Source organism: Pelodiscus sinensis, chromosome 1 (genome assembly GCF_052426305.1).
Source record: "Pelodiscus sinensis isolate ZL-2025 chromosome 1, ASM5242630v1, whole genome shotgun sequence".
NCBI lineage: Eukaryota > Metazoa > Chordata > Testudines > Trionychidae > Pelodiscus > Pelodiscus sinensis.
The window spans coordinates 190949251-190969332 of NC_143052.1; the positions used below are offsets into that span (position 1 = coordinate 190949251).

Below are 20082 nucleotides of genomic sequence, written 5' to 3' on the forward strand. Positions count from 1 at the left end.
ATGGATTTCAGTCAGACCTTAACATTGTTTTAATCCATTGTCTGTGTTTAATTAAAAAAAAAAAACCCTAAAAATGGAGTACAGAAATCCCTTGTTCCACTGAGTTCAGAATGATGACAAACCGTCAAAGCAGATATTGCAATTCCTCTTTATTTAGCGAACACTGAGATGATGGAATTTAATAGCTCCAACAATGTACTTAATTCATTCTTAGGATGAATGTGTGTGCATTTCTTTCAAGATGAACTCAACTTCTTTATGGTCAGAATAAACTTTAAAAAAAATATAAATGTATACTCAGCAGACTCAACTGTGCGTGTTATAGACACAATTATTCCTTCTGTGTTACCATCACCACCTAGTGTGTCAATCAAGTTGCTGCTCTTCAATGGACTAATTTTTTAAAAAAAATGCACTGAAAATTAGCCATTATACATATGCCACAATATGGAGAGAGGCACAGAAGCAAAAAAGATTTTTAAATTAATAAATCCATTTTTTGCTTTTGGACTAGTACTTTAAAACAACTGACACTTATTTCTCCTTTTTATTTTCAATGGTTAAAAATATTGACCTCCCCAGCCGAAGATCTTGCACTGAAAATTTCAGTCTGAAGCAATTTTTACAGTCAAGTTATGAAGTTAGGAGGTTTTAATAGAATGGCTGACAGATCCTAAACTACAACAAAGTGACTGGGTGCCACTATAATAAAGTTCATGTGTAAATGTGTATAAGTCATTGATTTTGAGTAATATAGGAAACATGTGCTTTAGTTAACTACTTCTGTAAAATACCAAAATTTTATAGTTAGCAAATACTAGTCTATGGTAACATATAAAAAAAAAAAAAAAAGGAGATGTATGAGGTGAAGAAGATTGGTTCTTCATTTGAACACTGATGACAGGACATTTGATTCTCCCCCGAGAGCAATACTCCTATCTTTTTAATTTAAAAATCAGTTTTCAACCTTCAACAAGCGTTGGAAAAAATCCTTTAAAATGGACCAAGTGGCCACTGAAATGCGCACACACAAAAAGCTTTTGTCAGTTTTTCTAACTCTTCTTCAAGACTCTCATAACCAAAACAAATTAATACAACAGTTAGACAAATTAAAAGGTAAATTCATCTTCACTGTTGGAGTTGGAGACTCAAATACTCATCAGATAATAAATGAAATGAATTTATTAGACTCAATCTAGTCCATAGAAAGCACTCACTGCAAGCATCAGAGCTATTAAAAACACACACAAATAAAACTGAACTCTACACATCCATCCATTCTTTTAATCACCCGGAAACTATACAGTCCAGTATTACCAAAGAGTTAGACTCCATGGCAGCGATACTCAGACCTCCATGGCAAATCAGGAGCCAAATTAGGGATGAACATTGCTCAAAAGAGCCAGAGTAGTTTGAATTCATTGTTTTGTTTACTATGATTCAATATATTCATATTTGAACAAAATGTCAGGGAATATGTATATATGAAATGTCTGTCCATCTGTTTGTGTAAGAATACCTCCTAAACCGTAACAACTAGAGCCACCAAATGTGGTAGGCAGCTTCCTCTTTTCCTAACTTAAAGCCAGGTCAGGGTTCGGTTGTGCTGAGAAAATGGAAAGTGGCAGGAATGGGGCTGCTTTGCACAACATGGGAAGGGAGGGGCAGAGAAAGCAGGGATGCACACACACTACTGGGGACAGTGAGCAGGGATGGGATACTTCAGAGTGAGCATTGGGGACAGCCACACTAGCACAAGACTGACCGGGTAGGGACAGGACTCTGCATGTTGGGGCCAGGCCACCTTCTATGGGTAAGATTCTCCACCCTCCTCCCGCAGATACAGGGCCTGGTCATTACCCTCCTACTCTGCTACAGAGCCTAGGGATTCCACCCCCTTGCCTATTGGGGCCTGCACACTTTCCCTCCCCCACTGCTCCACAGAGGTGCATGGAGATTCCCCCTTTGTGAGGCTCCTAGTAATTTCCCCCTCCCCTCCACCACTTCACCCAGAGCATGGGGATTCCCTTCACTGCCCACCCCCAACACACCCTCACGTGGCCTGGGGATTCTTTCCCCCTCCTTCCCGCATCACCAGAGGCTGAAGATTCCATTCCATCACCCCAGCACGGCTCCTATGGGGCCTAGGGATACTTTCTTTCTCCTACCTTGTCCCCTCCCACCAGCGACTTCACCCACAAAGCGAGGATTCCCAATTCTCCCTTTCTCCACCTCCCCCCCACCTCCTGCCGCTCACTGCTTCAACCCAGGGTCTGGGGATTTTCTCCCGCCTTGCCCCCTCCTCCCGTTTACTCACAGGGCCTGGGTGTGCCCTTACACACCCAAGCAGCGCCAGGTTAAATTTGCTACAAAACTACAACTGGTTAATAACACAGAAAAAGTATCCTGATTGGTTAATAATTAAAGCTTTTTTTTATATCATGTGCTGCAAAGAGCAACAGGAAACACATTAAAGAGCAATTTGCGGCTCATGAACCTCTGTCTGAGTTTCACTATGCTATGGTTTCAATGACACAACCTAGTTATGAAGGTCAGGTTAAAAGATTGAACTCACTGAAATGTGAAAATAATAGGAATATTAAAATGAATGTAAATTTAATACCTGATAGCCAGGTATTGATCTCACTGATTCCACCACAGCCAGGGATACCAAGTGCTGAATAAAAGGAATTCTCTGTCCCAGCTGGGAACACAAAGGAATGGAAATATGTAAAGTTGATAGAGCACATCCAACAGGACTGAGCCAGACATTTCCACCACGACCTGAAAAAAGTCCACCAGATTAAATAAACAAACAAGACAGAGAAATAGTAGATGCTTTGTTTTGTTTTTACAAAGCTCATACTAGTTAATGTAGGAGCAATAGAATAAGATTTAGTTTCCTCAAAATAACACCCACCTGAAAAAAAATCTACAATGAGACCTCTAAAATTGTTCTAGTTTATTTCGAAGGAAAGTTATATTCAGTTTTACAGCTACTATAAAATATTGGTTTTGTGTATGTGTGTTCAGGTAGTCATCTTTATAGAAACTTCATAAAGAAATCAAAAGCGCTGCACGAGATGTTCCCCAAAATTCCTTAGTATCTTGGAGATCATATGTTTTTATGAACTACTTATCTGTTTTTAATTGAAAAAGTACTTGTGAGAGGTTCCTGGAGACTGAAGCCTTCTATCCACAGAACAGACCCTATGTCAGTGTTCTCAACCTATTTACCACTGTAAACTATATATGTAACATTCTCTGTTATATGAGCCACACCAACAAAATATTTATGCGCTACCTCTATGGCTATGAGGATGTTGGTGCTACGTGCTTATTGGGTTATATGTAGCCCCTGGGCCACAGACTGAGAACCACTTCTCCATGCCAATTCAGGGTCCTCTTCTGCTGCAATGAAATCAATTCAGGTTTGGTTCAGTACCAACTGTAATGATGATAGTTTGTGTGATGTAGAAGACTTCAGCAGAAATTACAACCAGATCAGCAATTCATTCTATATAAGACACCAAAATTATCAAGGTGGTAACTACTTTTGGTCACTTTTACCTGCGATGGATTCAAATCAGTGAAAAATTGTTCTCCAATTGTCAATTCTCTGATCTATCCAAGAATATTTTTACTGTGTCTATACATTTTTCTACATAAGCTATATTACTGAATAAATTCAATAAAGTATCTTATTTCTGTTAGTGTTGCAAGAAAACCTACTCACCTTTCCCTTGTGTTTGTTGAACTGCAATTGCTATTAAATCCATTTCCTGAGGCAAATCAAACATCAACCTGCCAATTAAGGGAAAAAGATGGTCAACTAGAACAGTCAACTATGTTCACAAAAATCTAGCACCAACGTTTAAACAGAAGCTAATATTCTACTTCAAATTAAAAGCATAATTTATTCATTTTCAGTTATAATTTATGATTAGGTGAAAAGGGCAAGGGAAAATCCAAAAAGAGAAAAAAACTGAGAAATGATCAAGTGAAATAACAATGAATCTATAATTTTGGAAAAAAGATATAATCATAATTCATTTAAGATGCTTTTTAAAACACATATGGCCACATTTCCTCAGTTTTCTCAAATAAGTGCTTATTTCTTGTAACTTGTATCACTATCTTCAATAAGTAACAAGTAGCTATTCGAGGCATTTGTTTCTACTTACAGCAAATTTTTGTTCATACTCTAGAATATAACAGCAGCAGTTTCTGATTATTTAGAAAACCAATATGGTGGCAATAAAGCAGTTTAAAAGATACACTATCCCCTGAGAACTAATTATGATTTAACTACAGTAAATAAATCTACACCTTCTGAGAACTCTAGAGAACACTGGCTAGTTTTAGACTTGAGCTCTGCTGTTAAAATAGTTTCACTTAAAAGAATACTAACTTACCTCTGGGAATATGTAGAAAGTGCACTTGAACACCACCAAATGAGTCAACATTAACTTTTAAAAAAAACATACTATAAGAATGGTTTTAAACATATTTCCATTGTGTTATGATTCTTCATTTTAAGTTTTGGGGAAGAGATAAATTATTTAACATATAGAAAAGATCTATATGATATTACCAGTGTTGGCTAACCAAGATAAATTCACTAAATAATTTATAGTCTGAAAAAAAATCACATTTTAATGCAAATAAAGAGTAATTCATTTAAACTAAGGGTGGTTTTGCTGAAGGCAATATGTGCCATACTACTCAGGAAAGATTAAGTGGCATTCAAAATTATTTAGTCTGAATTTAAGAAATAGATTCAAGGATTTGAAAGTTCTCTTATAACTAAGATAATGACACTGTATAGTAAGGACTACTAAGTACAAGTGCACCCTCTGCTGCCTACTGGGAATGAATGTTATGGCAGACAGCTACTGAATGAGCTATTCATCTGCCCTTTTTTTCAACTTGAAAAGTGGTATTTTATTAATGGCTGTGGCTAGATAAGGGAGAGGAAACAGAGCAAAAATACAGAAAAGTAACCGCTTCCTGAAGTCTCAGAACATCTCTGCATAATGGTTCAATTGGTCACATGACTATCAAAGCAGTAGGTTATTCTAAGGGTCAAAAACAGGTTTGGACCATAAAACACCTTTACTAATTACAAATACTTGAACCACAGCTGACAGGAGACTTAACAGGTTCAACAGATGGAGTTTTTTTTCACATTATTGCAGGAACCAATGTAAAACATTTTCAAAGAACACTAGCCAGAAGATCTCTTTGCCAATCCCACTTCCATTTCACATGAAATACAGATTGAGAATTGTTTCTCTTGGACACCATGAATTGCTTATTGAGACTATGATTGCCTATCTACAGTCAATCTTTAATACTGAAGTACACCTTTCCTTGTGTTGAAAGGTAGTAGCAAGATCCGGAGAGGTCGGTCGGTCCTTTTTACTCATTAGCATCACTTCAGCTACAATACTGAATTCATGGTACTCCAACAAGGACATTACATCTAAAAATGGGTCTAAGGACAGATTACAAATTTTGCTGAAACAAATATGTTTGTCATCTCTCTGTTTATATGACCTAGGTTCTTTAAATAGCAGGCAAACAATAGATAGTCATGTTACCAATGGGGGTAAAAAAAAAAATCAAGACAAGAAAAAAATTACTTCTGAAACCAAACACAGACCTCTAAACCAAAGAGATGTGATTAAGGGATCATATGTATTGAGCTGTTGGACGTCTGTCAGCAGTTAACAAGATTGAGTTTGAGAACAGTGAGATTGCACTGTTTAGGCCAGAGGAAATTCTGTAAGGAGGGACACAACATGGGGAAGGTGCTAATACCCAGTCTGAGGCAACTGGAAAAAAGATTTATTTCTGCTATCTGAGATAGCTCTGGGAGCATGTCCACACAGCACCACAGAAATAACAACGTACTTCTGAACTTAATAAATTGTGGTGGGCTTTTTGGGGGTGAGTGGGGTTGTTTTGTTTCTGGAAAAGAAAAGCTGCTTGAATTTTCTTTACTATAAGAAAGAAGCAATTGTAGGTGGATTTGCATTCTTAGCTATTGATGTTCCCACTGAAGAAATAAATTATTATATTTGTCACTGATTAGATTGGAGGAAAAGGATTTACTCAATGGTATAATGCAGGACTGGGCAACATAATGATAGCAAGTGACCAGGATGAACCTCCAGCAGGCAGCTGCCACTATATTTACCTGCACCTCCACAGGTATTGGTGACCGCAGCTCCCACTGGCTGCAGCCAATGGGAGCAGTGGGAAGCAGTGCAGCAGGGGACACTACTTCCCACAGCTTCTATTAGCCATGAACAATGAACCACAGCAAACAGGAGCTGCGAAGGTACATACTTGTGGAGGCACATGTAAATATTGTGGTAGGGACCCACCAGAGGCTAAACCTGGTGGACTGGATCCAGGCTGCAGGCCAGTATTTGCCCACCCTGGTATAATGTGATATGAATTCATGTTTTCATAAAGTTCTGTATTTTGGCATTTAATTGTTGCATAATGCAGACAGAAGATCTCACTGATGAATCCAGAAGATTGAACCATTCAAAATAAATTTACTTGACATGTAAAAAAATACTTGTATGATTCTGGAAAAAAATGCTTCAATTTAATTTCAAATTTTCCTTTCCATAATCATAGAATACTAGGACTGGAAGGGACCTCGAGAGGTCATTGACTCCAGTCTCCTGCCCTCATGGCAGGACCAAATACTGTCTAGACCATCCCAGATAGACATTTATCTAACCTACTCTTAAATATTTCCACAGATGGAGATTCCACAACCTCCCTGGGCAATTTATTCCAGTGTTTGACTACCCTGACAGTTAGGAACTTTTCCCTAATGTCCAACCTAAGCCTCCCTTGCTTCAGTTTAAGGCCATTGCTTCTTATTCTATCCTCAGAGGCCAGGAAGAACAATTTTTCTCCCTCCTCCTCCTGACACCCTTTTAGATACCTGAAAACCGGTATCATGTCCCCTCTCAATCTTCTCTTTTCCAAACTAAACAAGCCCAATTCTTTCAGTCTTCCTTCATAGATCATGTTCTCTAGACCTTTAATCATTCTTGCTGCTCTTCTCTGGACCTTCTCCAGTTTCTCCACATCTCTCTTGAAATGTGGTGCCCAGAACTGGACACAATACTACAACTAATAAGCACAGAGTAGAGCGGAAGAATGACTTCTCGTGTCTTGCTCACAACACACCTGTTAATGAATCCTAGAAATATGTTTGCTTTTTTTGCAACAGCGTCACACATATTTAGCTTGTGGTCCACTATAACCCCATGATCCCTTTCTGCCGTACTCCTTCCTAGACTGTCACTTCCCATTCTGTATGTGTAAAACTGGTTGTTCCTTCCTAAGTGGAACACTTTACATTTGTCCTTATTAAACTTCATCCTGTTTACCTCAGACCAATTCTCCAATTTGTCCAGATCATTTTGAATTATGATCCTGTCCTCCAAAGCAGTTGCAACCCCTCCCATCTTGGTATCATCTGCAAACTTAATAAGCGTACTCTCTGTGCTGATATTTAAGTCATTGATGAAGATATTGAATGACGTTTTTGTGGTACCTCACCTGTGATCATAGTACTTCAGATATTTAAAGTCGCTAAAATATCAAATGGTAATACATTAGCACATTAATAATTTTTTACACAAAATTATAGTCTATGTTGTCAAAAGCAGTAAACAATATTTAAATGGCTCATAGAAATATCAGTGCCAAAGATCATCAATCCCTTCAGCTAGCCAATGCGATGGCTTTTCTTTATATAGCAAGATGAAATAAAATGGGAACTGAAACCACCGAAACTACATTTGAATAATGTTAAGTGCCTGACAACTATAAATTTCATGGATGTTGTGGGTTAAAGGCTGAAAGTCTCATTAATCTACCCTGCTGTGTTACAATATTGCAGAGGTATTCCAAAAGGCAACATTACATTCCAGATGTTGAAATACCTGGGCATAGTTAGAGGCAGTCTTCTGCCCTTAACTCTGAATGTTTTTGTTCTGGGTGAGCAGAGGGAGAATTAAAACAAACAAAAAACTCCCCAAAAAACAACCCTCCCCCCAAAAAAACACTCTTTAAGTTGCTTGATTATATTTGTAATTTCATTTACAGAGGATGCCATACAATTGGAAACACTTAGTATTAGAACGAAGATATAATATTTTTTAGACAAACTGAAAAAAAGAACGTGCCACTTGATTGAGGTCTCCTATGATATTTCAGATGAGATAATCTGCCAACTGTCTGTTCTATTTTTATTACATTCACAGACCCATAGTCCACTATATCCATTCTAGAAATTAGCCGTGTACATATTGATGATGTATATAGTTACATATTTCATTATACTGCCTGAAACCCAATGTCTAATCTATTGCCTTAATAGTTTGAGCTGAAAATAAACTGTACTAAAACAAAGCCTCCCCCCTTGATACAAATTAAAATATTTTCAATAGCTACAAAGATGTTTAGGACCATAAAAAAAAGGATAAGATAATAAAAGATCATAATGCACTATGACAGAAATGCTTAGGTTACTACATGGAGAGATGTATAGTTTTATAATTCAGGCTTTTTATAATTCAGGCTTGTATGGTTTTATAATTCAATAACTTGTTTTCACAGGGAAAACAAGTTTTCAGTAATACATTTTAAGATCAGACAAGACTTTTACTTCTAAATGACAGTTCAACTGACATTTCCATTCCAATTCTTAGTTATAAAAATACCCTCTATAGTAGAATTCTGTATATCAACACATTGTTGTATGCCAATAAGAAGTCATATAACAAATTTTAGAGGAGCGATGGTTTTGCCTCTTTCAAACAACAAAATAATAAATTATTCATCAGGTAAATAAGTTGTTTGTGCATACTCACAATTCAATTAAGTTAAAAAAATCATCTTTCTATTTCCTTCTCCCCTCCTCCCCCCCCGGCAAAAAATATCACATTAAAACTTCCTATGGTCTAGTTTAAAGCTCACGTACGTCAATAAATGCAAACTCAAGGTTAACGTTTGTCAAACTATTCAGTCTCTTTGCTAAAAATCCATTCAGTTTTCTCCTGTGTACTACCTGCTATTCCCATCATGTTAAAGAACTCTTTACTCTGTTCCTAAGTTGTTACAGTCTTTAGGTTTTCTACATGTTATTCTAACTAAATTCAAATTATACCAATAAAATTATGAGTTTATCTATGAGAAAAAAGCATCTTTGTGAACAGAGCAGTTTGCAAGTTAAATTACCCTTTATTTTCACAGAATAATTACATAAAAAGGGCCTCTAATCCAGCTACTTCTGGACAGCCATCTATTTCTACATGGTGTAGACTACCTGAAATTGTTGATTCTTTAGTGCAGTGTTTGCAACACAATCATAGCCATTCTAGCCTACCAATCATTAATGCACGTATTGAAGTTCATCAGTAGATTACCAGTAAATTTATCTTTTATAGCATAATTCTAAGTGACTTTCACATAAAGCAGTTGCTCTGCCCCGGGCTTCCTGGAATCAGCTGCTGATCAGTTTCAGCAGCAGCTGACTTGGGGACGCCTGGGGTTCTTAAGTTGATTCTGTATGTAAGTCAGAACTGGCGGTCAGTTTCAGCAGCGGCTGAATCTCGACGCCAGTTCCGACTTACATACAGATTCAACTTAAGAACAAACCTACAGTCCCTATCTTGTACGTAACCCGGGGACTGCCTGTAGTCTCTTTTAAATCTCCAGATATACTAGTTTCCATCAGTCTCTTTTTAAAAAAAGCGACGACGGCATTCCAAACTTCTGTAGATATACAAAAATCATTGAAATTTTGCACTGCTAGCTTTTCCTACCTTGCTATAACACTTATTGGACAAGGAAAAATCTACCATACTAGATCATCATATTTTTTCTGACTTGTATCTGCAGACACCATGAATGAAATTGGGCTAACAAAGTTCCTTTACAGCAGCAGTTTTCAACTTTTTCATTTGTGGATCTTTGGAATTCTTCCCTTGCATCTACAGACCACAGACTGAAAACCAAATGTTTTACATTTACGCACACATTGGCAAGTTATTGGGGAAAAAACTCTGCTAGCAACAAAAGTGTCAACCTTACAGTCCAAATCTATAAACACATATTACAAGACATACTGCTATCATGAGGAAGATGAAGTCAGTATAGCTACACAAAGTTGTAAGCACCTTCCTTTGAAGTATTTTGAGGACTGGGCCCAGTGACTGGACAGGAAATAACATTGCTACTTTTGATATCTCAGCAATAAAAATGGCACTTATTTGTGCTCTCTGTATTTTTCTGTTGGTAATTTTTCTAGTGTTTTTATTCAAATTTTATAATTAATTCTTTGTATATGTTTAAATACTTTTTTAAAAAAGAGACAGAATGTGAAAAAACACAGTAATACACGCAGCCAAAAGTGTCAGGAAACATTCTCAAATAAGAAGGGACTCAAAAAACTGGTTTGCCAACAAAATGCCAGTAAAATTTGAAACCAGGGTTCAGACACACTGGTAATGTTCCAAAACTCAAAACTTAAAGAACTTCTTTATTCAGTAAATCAGCTTCTCTGTGAATATCATCAAGACCACAAGGTTATGTTAAAGGAGGGAGTTTCCAAGGGAGATGTGAGGGGAAGTTAGGACTTAAGTTGTTTCAATTTAATTTTAAAAACCCATTCTCCACAATTGGATTTTTTTCCTTCAAAAAGCAATCTTTCAATTCATGACCCTTCTTTACTTGGAAAAAAAAACCCTAATTGAATCATTATGAAAAGCTAACAAAATAAATGGAAATGAAATGGATTTCATTCAAAATGAATTCCAGTGCCAAGGTTTAACAAACAGGGTAGTTATTGGGTTGTAGTAAAACAAATTTATCACAACATATTATGAGTGATGTCTTCAAAAGTGAACCAGAGAGTTATACTGATCAAGAACAGATCTAACTGCTCTTGCCCAGATTAAAACATTTAGGGCTCGTCTACATTGGCCCCTTTTCCGGAAGGGGCATGCTAATTTTTCAGATGGTAATAGGGAAATCCGTGGGGGATTTAAATATCCCCCGCGGCATTTAAATAAAAATGTCCGCCGCTTTTTTCCGGCTTTTAGAAAAGCCGGAAAAGAGCGTCTACACTGGCCCTGATCCAGCCCGATCCTCCGGAAAAAAGCCCTTTTCCGGAGGATCTCTTATTCCTACTTCAAAGTAGGAATAAGAGATCCTCCGGAAAAGGGCTTTATTCCGGAGGATCGCGCCAGTCTAGATGCTTTTTTCCGGCTTTTCCCCAAGCCGGAAAAAAAGCGGCGGACATGTTTATTTAAATCCGCGGGGGATATTTAAATCCCCCACGGATTTCCCTATTCTGACTTACCAGCTTTGCATGACTTTTCCGGAATTTGGGGCCAGTGTAGACGTAGCCTACTACTCTGATCATAAGTAACTCCCTCTGAGTCAGAACAAAAGGCACTGAATTTATACAACCCTGTCATCTATCACCTTTTAGATGAGATAATAAACAGGGCACCTTTTGCAAGTACAGGCAGTCCCCGACTTACGCGGATCCGACTTATGTCGGATCCGCACTTACGAACGGGACTTTCTCGCCCCGGAGCTCACAGGCAGCGATCCGCCACCTCGACCTCCGGGGCGAGAAAAGCTGCTCCTGGTGCCCCTGGTCTGCTGGAGACGGTCTCCAGCAGACCAGGGGCACCGGGAGCGAAGCCCCAGCTGTGGCGCGGTCCCGTGCCTCTGAGGCTTTGCCAGAGCAAAGCCTCAGAGGCGCGGCACCTCGCTGCCACTGCGGCTTTGCTCCCCGTGTCCCTGGTCTGCTGGGGGGGGGGGGGGCGCAGCTAGTGTTCCCCCCCCCCCAGCAGACCAGGCTTTTGTTGCCGGACCCTGGGGCAGAGCAGCTGGGGCACTGCTGGTTGGTCCCGCAGCGCTGCTCTGGGCACTACTGGACCAACCCGGCAGCACCCGAACTGCTCTGCCCCAGGCGTCCTGATTCAGCCGCTGCTGGTCAGTTTCAGCAGCGGCTGAATCAGGACGCCTGGGGCAGAGCAGCTGGGGTGCTGCTGGGTTGGTCCAGTGGCGCTGAGGAGTGGCGCTACTGGAGCAACCCAGCAGCACCCCAGTTGCTCTGCCCCAGGTGTCCCCAAGTCAGCCGCTGCTGAAACTGACCAGCGCTGACTACAGGAAGCCCGAGGCAGAGTTGCTCTGCCCCGGGCTTCCTGGAATCAGCGCTGATCAGTTTCAGCAGCAGCTGACTTGGGGATGCCTGGGGTTCTTAAGTTGAATCTGTATGTAAGTCAGAACTGGCGGTCAGTTTCAGCAGCGGCTGAATCTGGACGCCAGTTCCGATTTACATACAGATTCAACTTAAGAACAAACCTACAGTCCCTATCTTGTACGTAACCCGGCGACTGCCTGTACAGAGATTTTAGCCCCAGTCTCCTCACCAAATTCTCATTTGAGTAAGTAAGTTCTGCCTACCAAAACTTCTCTTCAGTTTCTGTTTCCTGTTCTAAACTGTTGCGTGTAGTAAACTAGTTGCCATGTTACAAGAAGAGGCTGTGTTTTAGCAGTGGGTGAAATAATTCCCAAACCTCCTGTCAAGTACTTTGGGATAATTGCAAACAAGAGACACTATTTAAACAATTTATAGTAAAATAAAATATATAAAAAAGTACTCTGTTATCCAGGTGTAATTCATAAAGTGTAAAAAAAGCTGAAAATGGCTGAGAATTTAAAAACTGGCAAGTAACGGATCACAAATCCCAGGCATCAAATATTTTAGACTCTTGTAAGAAAGTTCTGGATATTCAGTAACAACTCGTAACCAGAAGTCAGTCAGGGATTTTATTTGAAGACAAGCTCAAGAAGTTGTCACATGACAGTTCAGCGAGATGTCTTGTTCTGGGAATGTCAAATCTGCATTTATTATGTTGGTAGCAAGATCCAAAAACAGGTTTCTGATCCAGTCATTGTTCATGTTGGTAACCGGAAAGTACTCAAGCAGCTGTATTTTGAGGTTTTGCATGTGCCCCTCTGATTTTGCATTTTACATGATCTGTGAGTTGCAATTCTGAGCTGTCCAAGAAATAGGACAGATTTGGGAAAGAATCATAGCTGGACTGATCAAGTTAGTAGCATGGCTCATGCCATCAAGAATTTGTAGGAGACTCTCAGGGTTGTCTGCATTCAGGACCAAATCATCTGCGTAGGTCAGAATATTCACTCTGTTGCCATTCAAGTTGAAACTGCCTACACCACTGGAGATCACTCAAATGAGCAGCTACATGACTAAATTAAGAACAATGGGGTTGAGGGGAACAAATCTGCTGCACACTACTATGGATAGCTTGGAACAACATGTAGCAACCAGGGTGCCCTCATCCTCCACTCTGGATGGTCTATTCACAGGATGATCTGGAAGATGACTTTACGTGATCAAGAGACCAAAAACACAGTCCCAGAAAAAGATGGCATTCGCTGTAACATCTTGAAAAAAACAATATCATGGTGGCCTGGTGTTCACTGCCATTTTCAACTAATGCACAGTTCTGCTGTACTCCCAGCTCTTAGAAGAAATCTCTGATTATGCTCATCTACCAGAACAGCAAGCGAGATGACCCCCATCAACTAGAGACCCATCTTGCTTTGCTTCATCATGTACAAACTGTATGCCAACCACCTCACGTGTGGGGTCACAGACTGGTTGGTGAACAGAGGAGCCAACACTTCTATCCAGACAGGCTTCATGTGATGTGAAGATTTTTACAAACACAAACTTTCTCCCTCAGAATGCAATCCATAAGGCCAGTAAGGCATAGAGGCAAGGGGCCATTGCAAGGCTCAACCTGGCAAATGTTTCTAGGTCCCTGCCCCACCAGCTCATTTTTGCCACATTATGAGAGTCTGGAATGCCTAAGAACTTTTTCCAATTGGTCCGGGAAATTTATGAAGGCTGCAGCACTACCATGGATGGAAAAACTCCTGAAATTTCTGTTACCCGTATTTATTGCTTATCTAATCTTAATACTTTATGCCCTGTTTCTCAGACTTTCAGTCTATTTGTGCATTTCAATTTTTTAGAAACAAATGGGAATTTGAATATATGCTTTGATGAAATATAAAAGCGTGGAAAAAACATGGCATCTCAAAATCTATGAAGTATGAGTGGTGAAAAGCTTAATTTTTTCCATAGTAATTTATGGATATGAATCCTGAAAAACCAATGTTGCTGACAAGAAAAAAAATGAAAGATTTTAAGATGTGTGCCGGTGAAGACTCAAATGCATCTCTTAGATGGAAAAGACCACCAACACTAGACTATACTAAAAGTGCATCTGTCTGTCTGTGAGTCCATTTGTTCAAAAATTCCTCTTAAATGGTAAAATCTAAGCCAGGATACCAAATTTGGTATGCAGCTTCCTCTTCTCCTAACTTTAAATCAGGGTTTGGTTGTGTCAGGACAACCTGAAGCCCTAGGAAGAGGACTGTTTACCGTAACATGCAAAGGAAGGGGTTCTTTTTGGAGGGATGAGATATCAGAGTGGCCACTGGGGGAAGTGAGTCTTTGGTTCAATGCTGTCTGTCTCTCCTCTGATCAAACCATGTGACACATCACGGGAGACACGACTGCAAGTGCAAGGGGAGCTCGAGTCTAGCCGTCATCCCTGGTGCTAGGCTGAATGGCAAGGGGAGCTGTAGCACCCCCACATACCTATTTCCCATATCAATGACTGAGCTTGATAAAAAACAAATACAGGAGGCCCCTGACTTGTGATGCGATTCATTCTGGAGAATGCGTTGCAAGTGAGGGTGTCGTAACTCGAACCTGAATTTATGGTAGGCACTGTGCGCCATTGTAAATGCAGGCTGAGAACATAAGTCAGGAGTTTCCAGCCCCTTCAGCACTTAAAAAAATTATTGTAAATGCGGGCGGTCAGAACTTGGGCAGCCACATCTTTGGGGCCTCCTGTATTAATTTCAGTGAATGTGGCAAATTGCTGGGTACTGTATCTCTAAAGCAGGGCTACTCAACTCTGGAAGCCCCAGGGGCCACAATGATACTTACAGCACATGCCGAGGGCCGTAACTTAAGTGTGGTTGCACATACATGCAAATATATGCAAATAACTTTTCACAGACAGGCATGAATACAAAGATTAAGGCAAGACTACACAACATGCAGGCCCCATTTAAATCAATGCTGCTGATAATAAAATGCAGTATTTACCCGACTTCCACCCCTATGACAACACTTTTAATGAGCAATGACAGTCCAGGAATTTAACTACTAAAATGCATATCAACAAAAGACCATTATATTGTCTACTTTTTTGTTTTGGCTCCCACCTGCAGGCCATGTGTTGAGCCCCACATAAATCCAACTGCCCCGTGGGCCGCAAACAAATGGGCTGCAGGGCGCATGTTGAATAACCCTGCTTTAAAGGAACAAACAGACCTTAATCTCTTTCTAAATAATCCAGGAGAGGGTTAGTCATTCTAGAATGCACAGCTTTGGGAAAATTCAGGACTGGGTAGAGCTGGTCTTATCTTGCCAGGCATCACAAGGTGGAGAGAGGCCAGAGTGTGATACCTGTGTAACAAGCAGGTTTTTGGAATTAGAATTGCTGAGTCAGAGCTGCTTAACACACAACCATGCACATGCTGGTATGGGTGCTGGAAGCATTCAACAGTGCTTCAGCAGATCATCATTTTGGGCACTGTGTTACTGGTCAGGTAATAACACAACTGCTCAGTGGTCTGGACTGCACCCCAGAATGTGACAGAGACTATAAAATGAACAGCTCTGAAACAATTTTTGTAATTTTATGAGTTCAAGACCTTAAGAAAATTGCTAGGCAGCAATATGGAGACAGATTCCTCTACCTGTCTATAGCATGGGCAGAAACAACACAAGTCTCTGATAAAACGTTGCTCCATCAGTGTGTTAAATGTAAAGGGTGAAGCTTACAGAAGTGAAGTGGCTCACTTGTATGTATCCTTTCATAATCCTTGAATTCTGAGATTGACAGTCAAGGAGCTGATATAGTGGTAGTTTTTGTGATGAGAACATCTGCCCACAAAATCACATTATGATGTCATTTACACATAACAAAAAACCTTCAGATGGTAACAATTTCTTGTCAATACCAATTTGGGCTGTATACAAACCAATGACCTAGGTCAAAGGCACCATATCCCATTACCAATGAAAGTCATTTTTTTTTAAATATTTTTTTGCTCCCTTCCACAACAATTCCTTAAAATAGTACATAAACAAATGTATTTTGGCTTCTTTCTCCCTTTCACACATGCATGATGATTTATTTTTGTAGAGTTACTACAACTGATTCTTGTTGTATTTTTTAACCTTAAAGAAAAATATTTGACTTTACGTAGTATTACACACAGAGTATAAACTATGAAACTGAGCAAGAGGAAAAAATCTGTCAAATTTGGAGGTTATCAATCTCCAAAGTGTCCTAAAGTTGCTTGATCCACAGGTTCATTAAATAGGGAGAACATTAATTGTGAGCTGTGCATCTACTTACACTAAGAATTCACATGCATGCTTATTAACTTAGCAATCAGATAAGTCAATTATTAAAACAGATTTTAACTACCAAAGATCTGAAAAGCTGATTAAAGCAGCATTAGCTGAAAGTTAAAATATTTAAGATTTTTTTAAACATATGATAAATAAGTAGATAAAGTGAGCTGCTGTATAAACAGAATATGGGGTAAAAAAGAAAGAGTAACTTAACCCAGCATCAAACATTTCCTGACCTCACCTATTATTCTTGTGAATGGCTAATTTTTATTTTCTTTTTCTTTTAAAGCCACTAAACTGCTCATTATTGTCATATCTTATATTTAATACAGGTTTAATACAGGAAGGTTTGGACTGAAAGTAAAAGGGGGCAAATCAGCTAGGCAGGCAAGGTTCTTGATGTAGCTGTTTACTATACCTGGACTAAATCCTCTTTTATACTTTCATTTGCTTTGTAAGCCACTGAAAACTCTATCTGTAGGACAGTTTGTAACAGGGCCCCATGAAATGCAGCTGTTCACATGGCTGCCTGTTTTCCAGACAAACTGGGATTAAGTTTCCATTGCCACAGAAGCCTTGTAGCCCATAAAGCTTTTTTTTTTTTAACCCAAATGTTTGATGTGCAGACTCCAACTTATTTTAACGAAAGAGTATGGAGAAGGAGGGGCATAATGACAATTCAGCATTGAAAAACAACAGAATCAATAAATTTCCATATTATAGCTTCCCCTCCCCCCCAAAAAAAAATCCCAGGAAGTTCAACAGGGCCAACAAACAGTTAATGGCACTGGGTACGTATTTGATGCTGAAGATCTCAGTTACTTAAAAAAGCTTAGGGATGATATTGATGTTCTCGCTGAATTTCCTTGTCTATAAAATGATTTACAACATCTAAGACTGCAGGCAAGCTATTGTTAAATCCCAAAACAGCTACCCCCATTTGTCAGCTACACTACATTTCTAGTATTTTATGTTGCTTCAAAAGCTTGAGATTCTTGAATCACTATATAAAATTGAATTATATTCTGTTTGGACATGGACTTTTTTCTACCTTTATATGCAATTTCTTCCATAAATACCAGAGTGAACTTGGATAAAAGTCAAAACCTCTGTGACTCAGTTATCGGTGGTTAAAATGTACATAAAATTTATTGACATTTCATCAAGATCTTGTAAAGTTTAATTTATTCATGTTAGTTAAATACTTTCCAATCATCATATGGATAACACTCTACCAATGTATCATTTACTTTCGCTGTATACTAGTTTTCCTGATTTTTGGTTACTACTAATTTTGACTCTGATCATGCAATTTGTTCTACATGAGTGGACTCTTAGACTATATTGAGAAACACAGAAGTCAGTGAGGCTCTCCATGTGACTGAGTCCTCCTACATGAAGCAATTTGTAGGACTGGGCAGAAGACTGGATTCGATTCCATGATTTAGGCTATGTCTAGACTGCAGAGGTTTTCTGGGATATTAGAGGTATCTCTGCACCTCAATCTCCTATCCCCGGCCATAATCCAAATCGCAGCACCCCCTCCTACACCAGGTCACAATTCCCTCCCACACCTTGTATCCTCTCCTACACTCTTCCTCCAAGTCAGAATCCTCTCCTGCACCTATACCCCCTCTCAGACTCTGTATTACCTCCTGCACCCAAATCTCCTGCCCCAAATCACAACCCCCTCCTTCACCCAAACTCTCTCCCAGATCCCATAACCTCTCCTGCACTCCAAATCTCTAATCCAAAGCTCCATTCTGCACCCAACCTCCATCCCAGACCCTGTGCACCTCCCCCATTAATACAATGGAAGAGTGCAGCCCTTGACCACTTACCAAATTATTAGAGTGGCCCCCCATCAAAAATTATTGCCCACCCCCATATTAAATGCATTATTTTCAGGTCCTTCAGAGAACTGTCTTAACCAAATTTCTAAGTTTTTAAGCACTTAACTAAAACTCAGAGAAGTATGTTCTCAGAATTGCATAGGTATTATTGCCTTGTCACTCCCACTGATGTTAATTAGAACTTAATGATTAACATCTCTTTCAACACTGAAAATATAAAGTTTAAATAGGGAGTTTGTTGTGCACGTCAATTATATTTTTCCTTTAAAATTGTTGCAATTGACATTATTTGTAACTTGGTATCCTCTCAATGAATTGTCCACTATGAGCCTCATACACCTCCCTAATAATTATTTGGTTCTTCTACTAACAGAGATGTCTCCATGAGATTATGAGTAGGTCTACTCTGAAATTAAAAACCTGTGGCTGACTCATGCCAGCTGACTCAGGCTCATCTAGCTGTTTAATTGTGGTGAAGATATTTAGGCACTAGGATCCCTCTGGGATCCTGCCTGAACACCTACACTGAAATTAAGTATCCCCAAATCCTAGTCAGCTGGCACTGGCCAGCTGTGTCTAACTGCAGAGTAGGAATTCCCAAAGTGTACAGCTGATGGCTTACGGTGTACCAAGTGCACTTTAAAATATATCAAACTGTCTCCTGAGTGCGGCAGCAGAGAATGTCAGATATATGTACAGGTACTGCAAAAAAGGTCTCATTATCTCTGTACCTACATAAAACCCTCAGTCCTAAAGTGTTAATAAACTATGAATCTCTGGTATAGTAAAATATAACTGCTCTTTTAAACCATTATGGTTCATTGTGTCAACTTAATTACAAACCATAATTAATGCTTACTACTCCAGATTAGAAGTACCAATCCAAACATATTGGCTAAATTCCAATTATACAATTACTTTCTGACCATCTAAAATTCTAAATATTTTAAAAAGTTTCAGAGGGGTAGCTGTGTTAGTCTGTAACTGGAAAAATTTAAACAACAAATAGTCTAGCAGCACCTTAAAGATTAACAAAACATGTAAATAGTATCATGAGCTTTCATTGAGTAGTTGTGCCCATGAAAGCTCATGATACTATCTACATGTTTTGTTAGTCTTTAAGGTGCTGCTAGACTATTTGTTGTTTAAATATTTTCAGTTAGCCATGGTGTTCTGTCCTGAACTTTTGTATATGTATGGTTGCACCTTTAGTTAAGAACTGCCATTCTCCATTTCAGAAATGGATGTTGGGGATCTCTGGATGAAAGGCACTAGGCAATTTTAAAACAATATTTTTTTCCCTTGCCTATAAGCTTGCAAACACACAAGCACCATGATCTTACAAATAAAAGCACTTTTCATATTACAAGAGCCAGAAGCACTTTACAAAGTTGAACTGATAGAAACCTGAAAACTGGCAGATAGCCACTTTACACCCATGGTTACAGACAGTGCTTTTTTTGTTAACAACGACAACAAAAAAAGGTGCTGGTACTCCAGGAGAAAAGTCATTGAGCTCTGACTGGAGGTGCTGGTACTGCATCTGGAGGTGCCGGTACTGCGTACCGGGCAGTACCATCACACACAAAAAACACTGGTTACAGATATCCATGGACCATATCTGCCGATCATGGATTGGAC

General features: G+C 39.3%; 1 protein-coding gene across 5 annotated transcripts in view; it reads right to left on the reverse strand.

Annotated features, from left to right (window-relative positions):
• The window catches only part of HLCS (holocarboxylase synthetase), a 203228-nt gene that overhangs the window by 14524 nt on the left and 168622 nt on the right, over positions 1 to 20082 (reverse strand). For all 5 annotated transcript variants that reach the window (XM_075911737.2, XM_006125992.5, XM_006125991.5 and 2 more), the window contains 2 exons: positions 3737 to 3804; positions 2624 to 2784 (listed from right to left, as the gene is read on the reverse strand). In XM_075911737.2, the coding sequence (XP_075767852.2) occupies positions 2624 to 2784; positions 3737 to 3804 (229 nt within the window). The remainder of the gene's footprint in view (positions 1 to 2623; positions 2785 to 3736; positions 3805 to 20082) is intronic.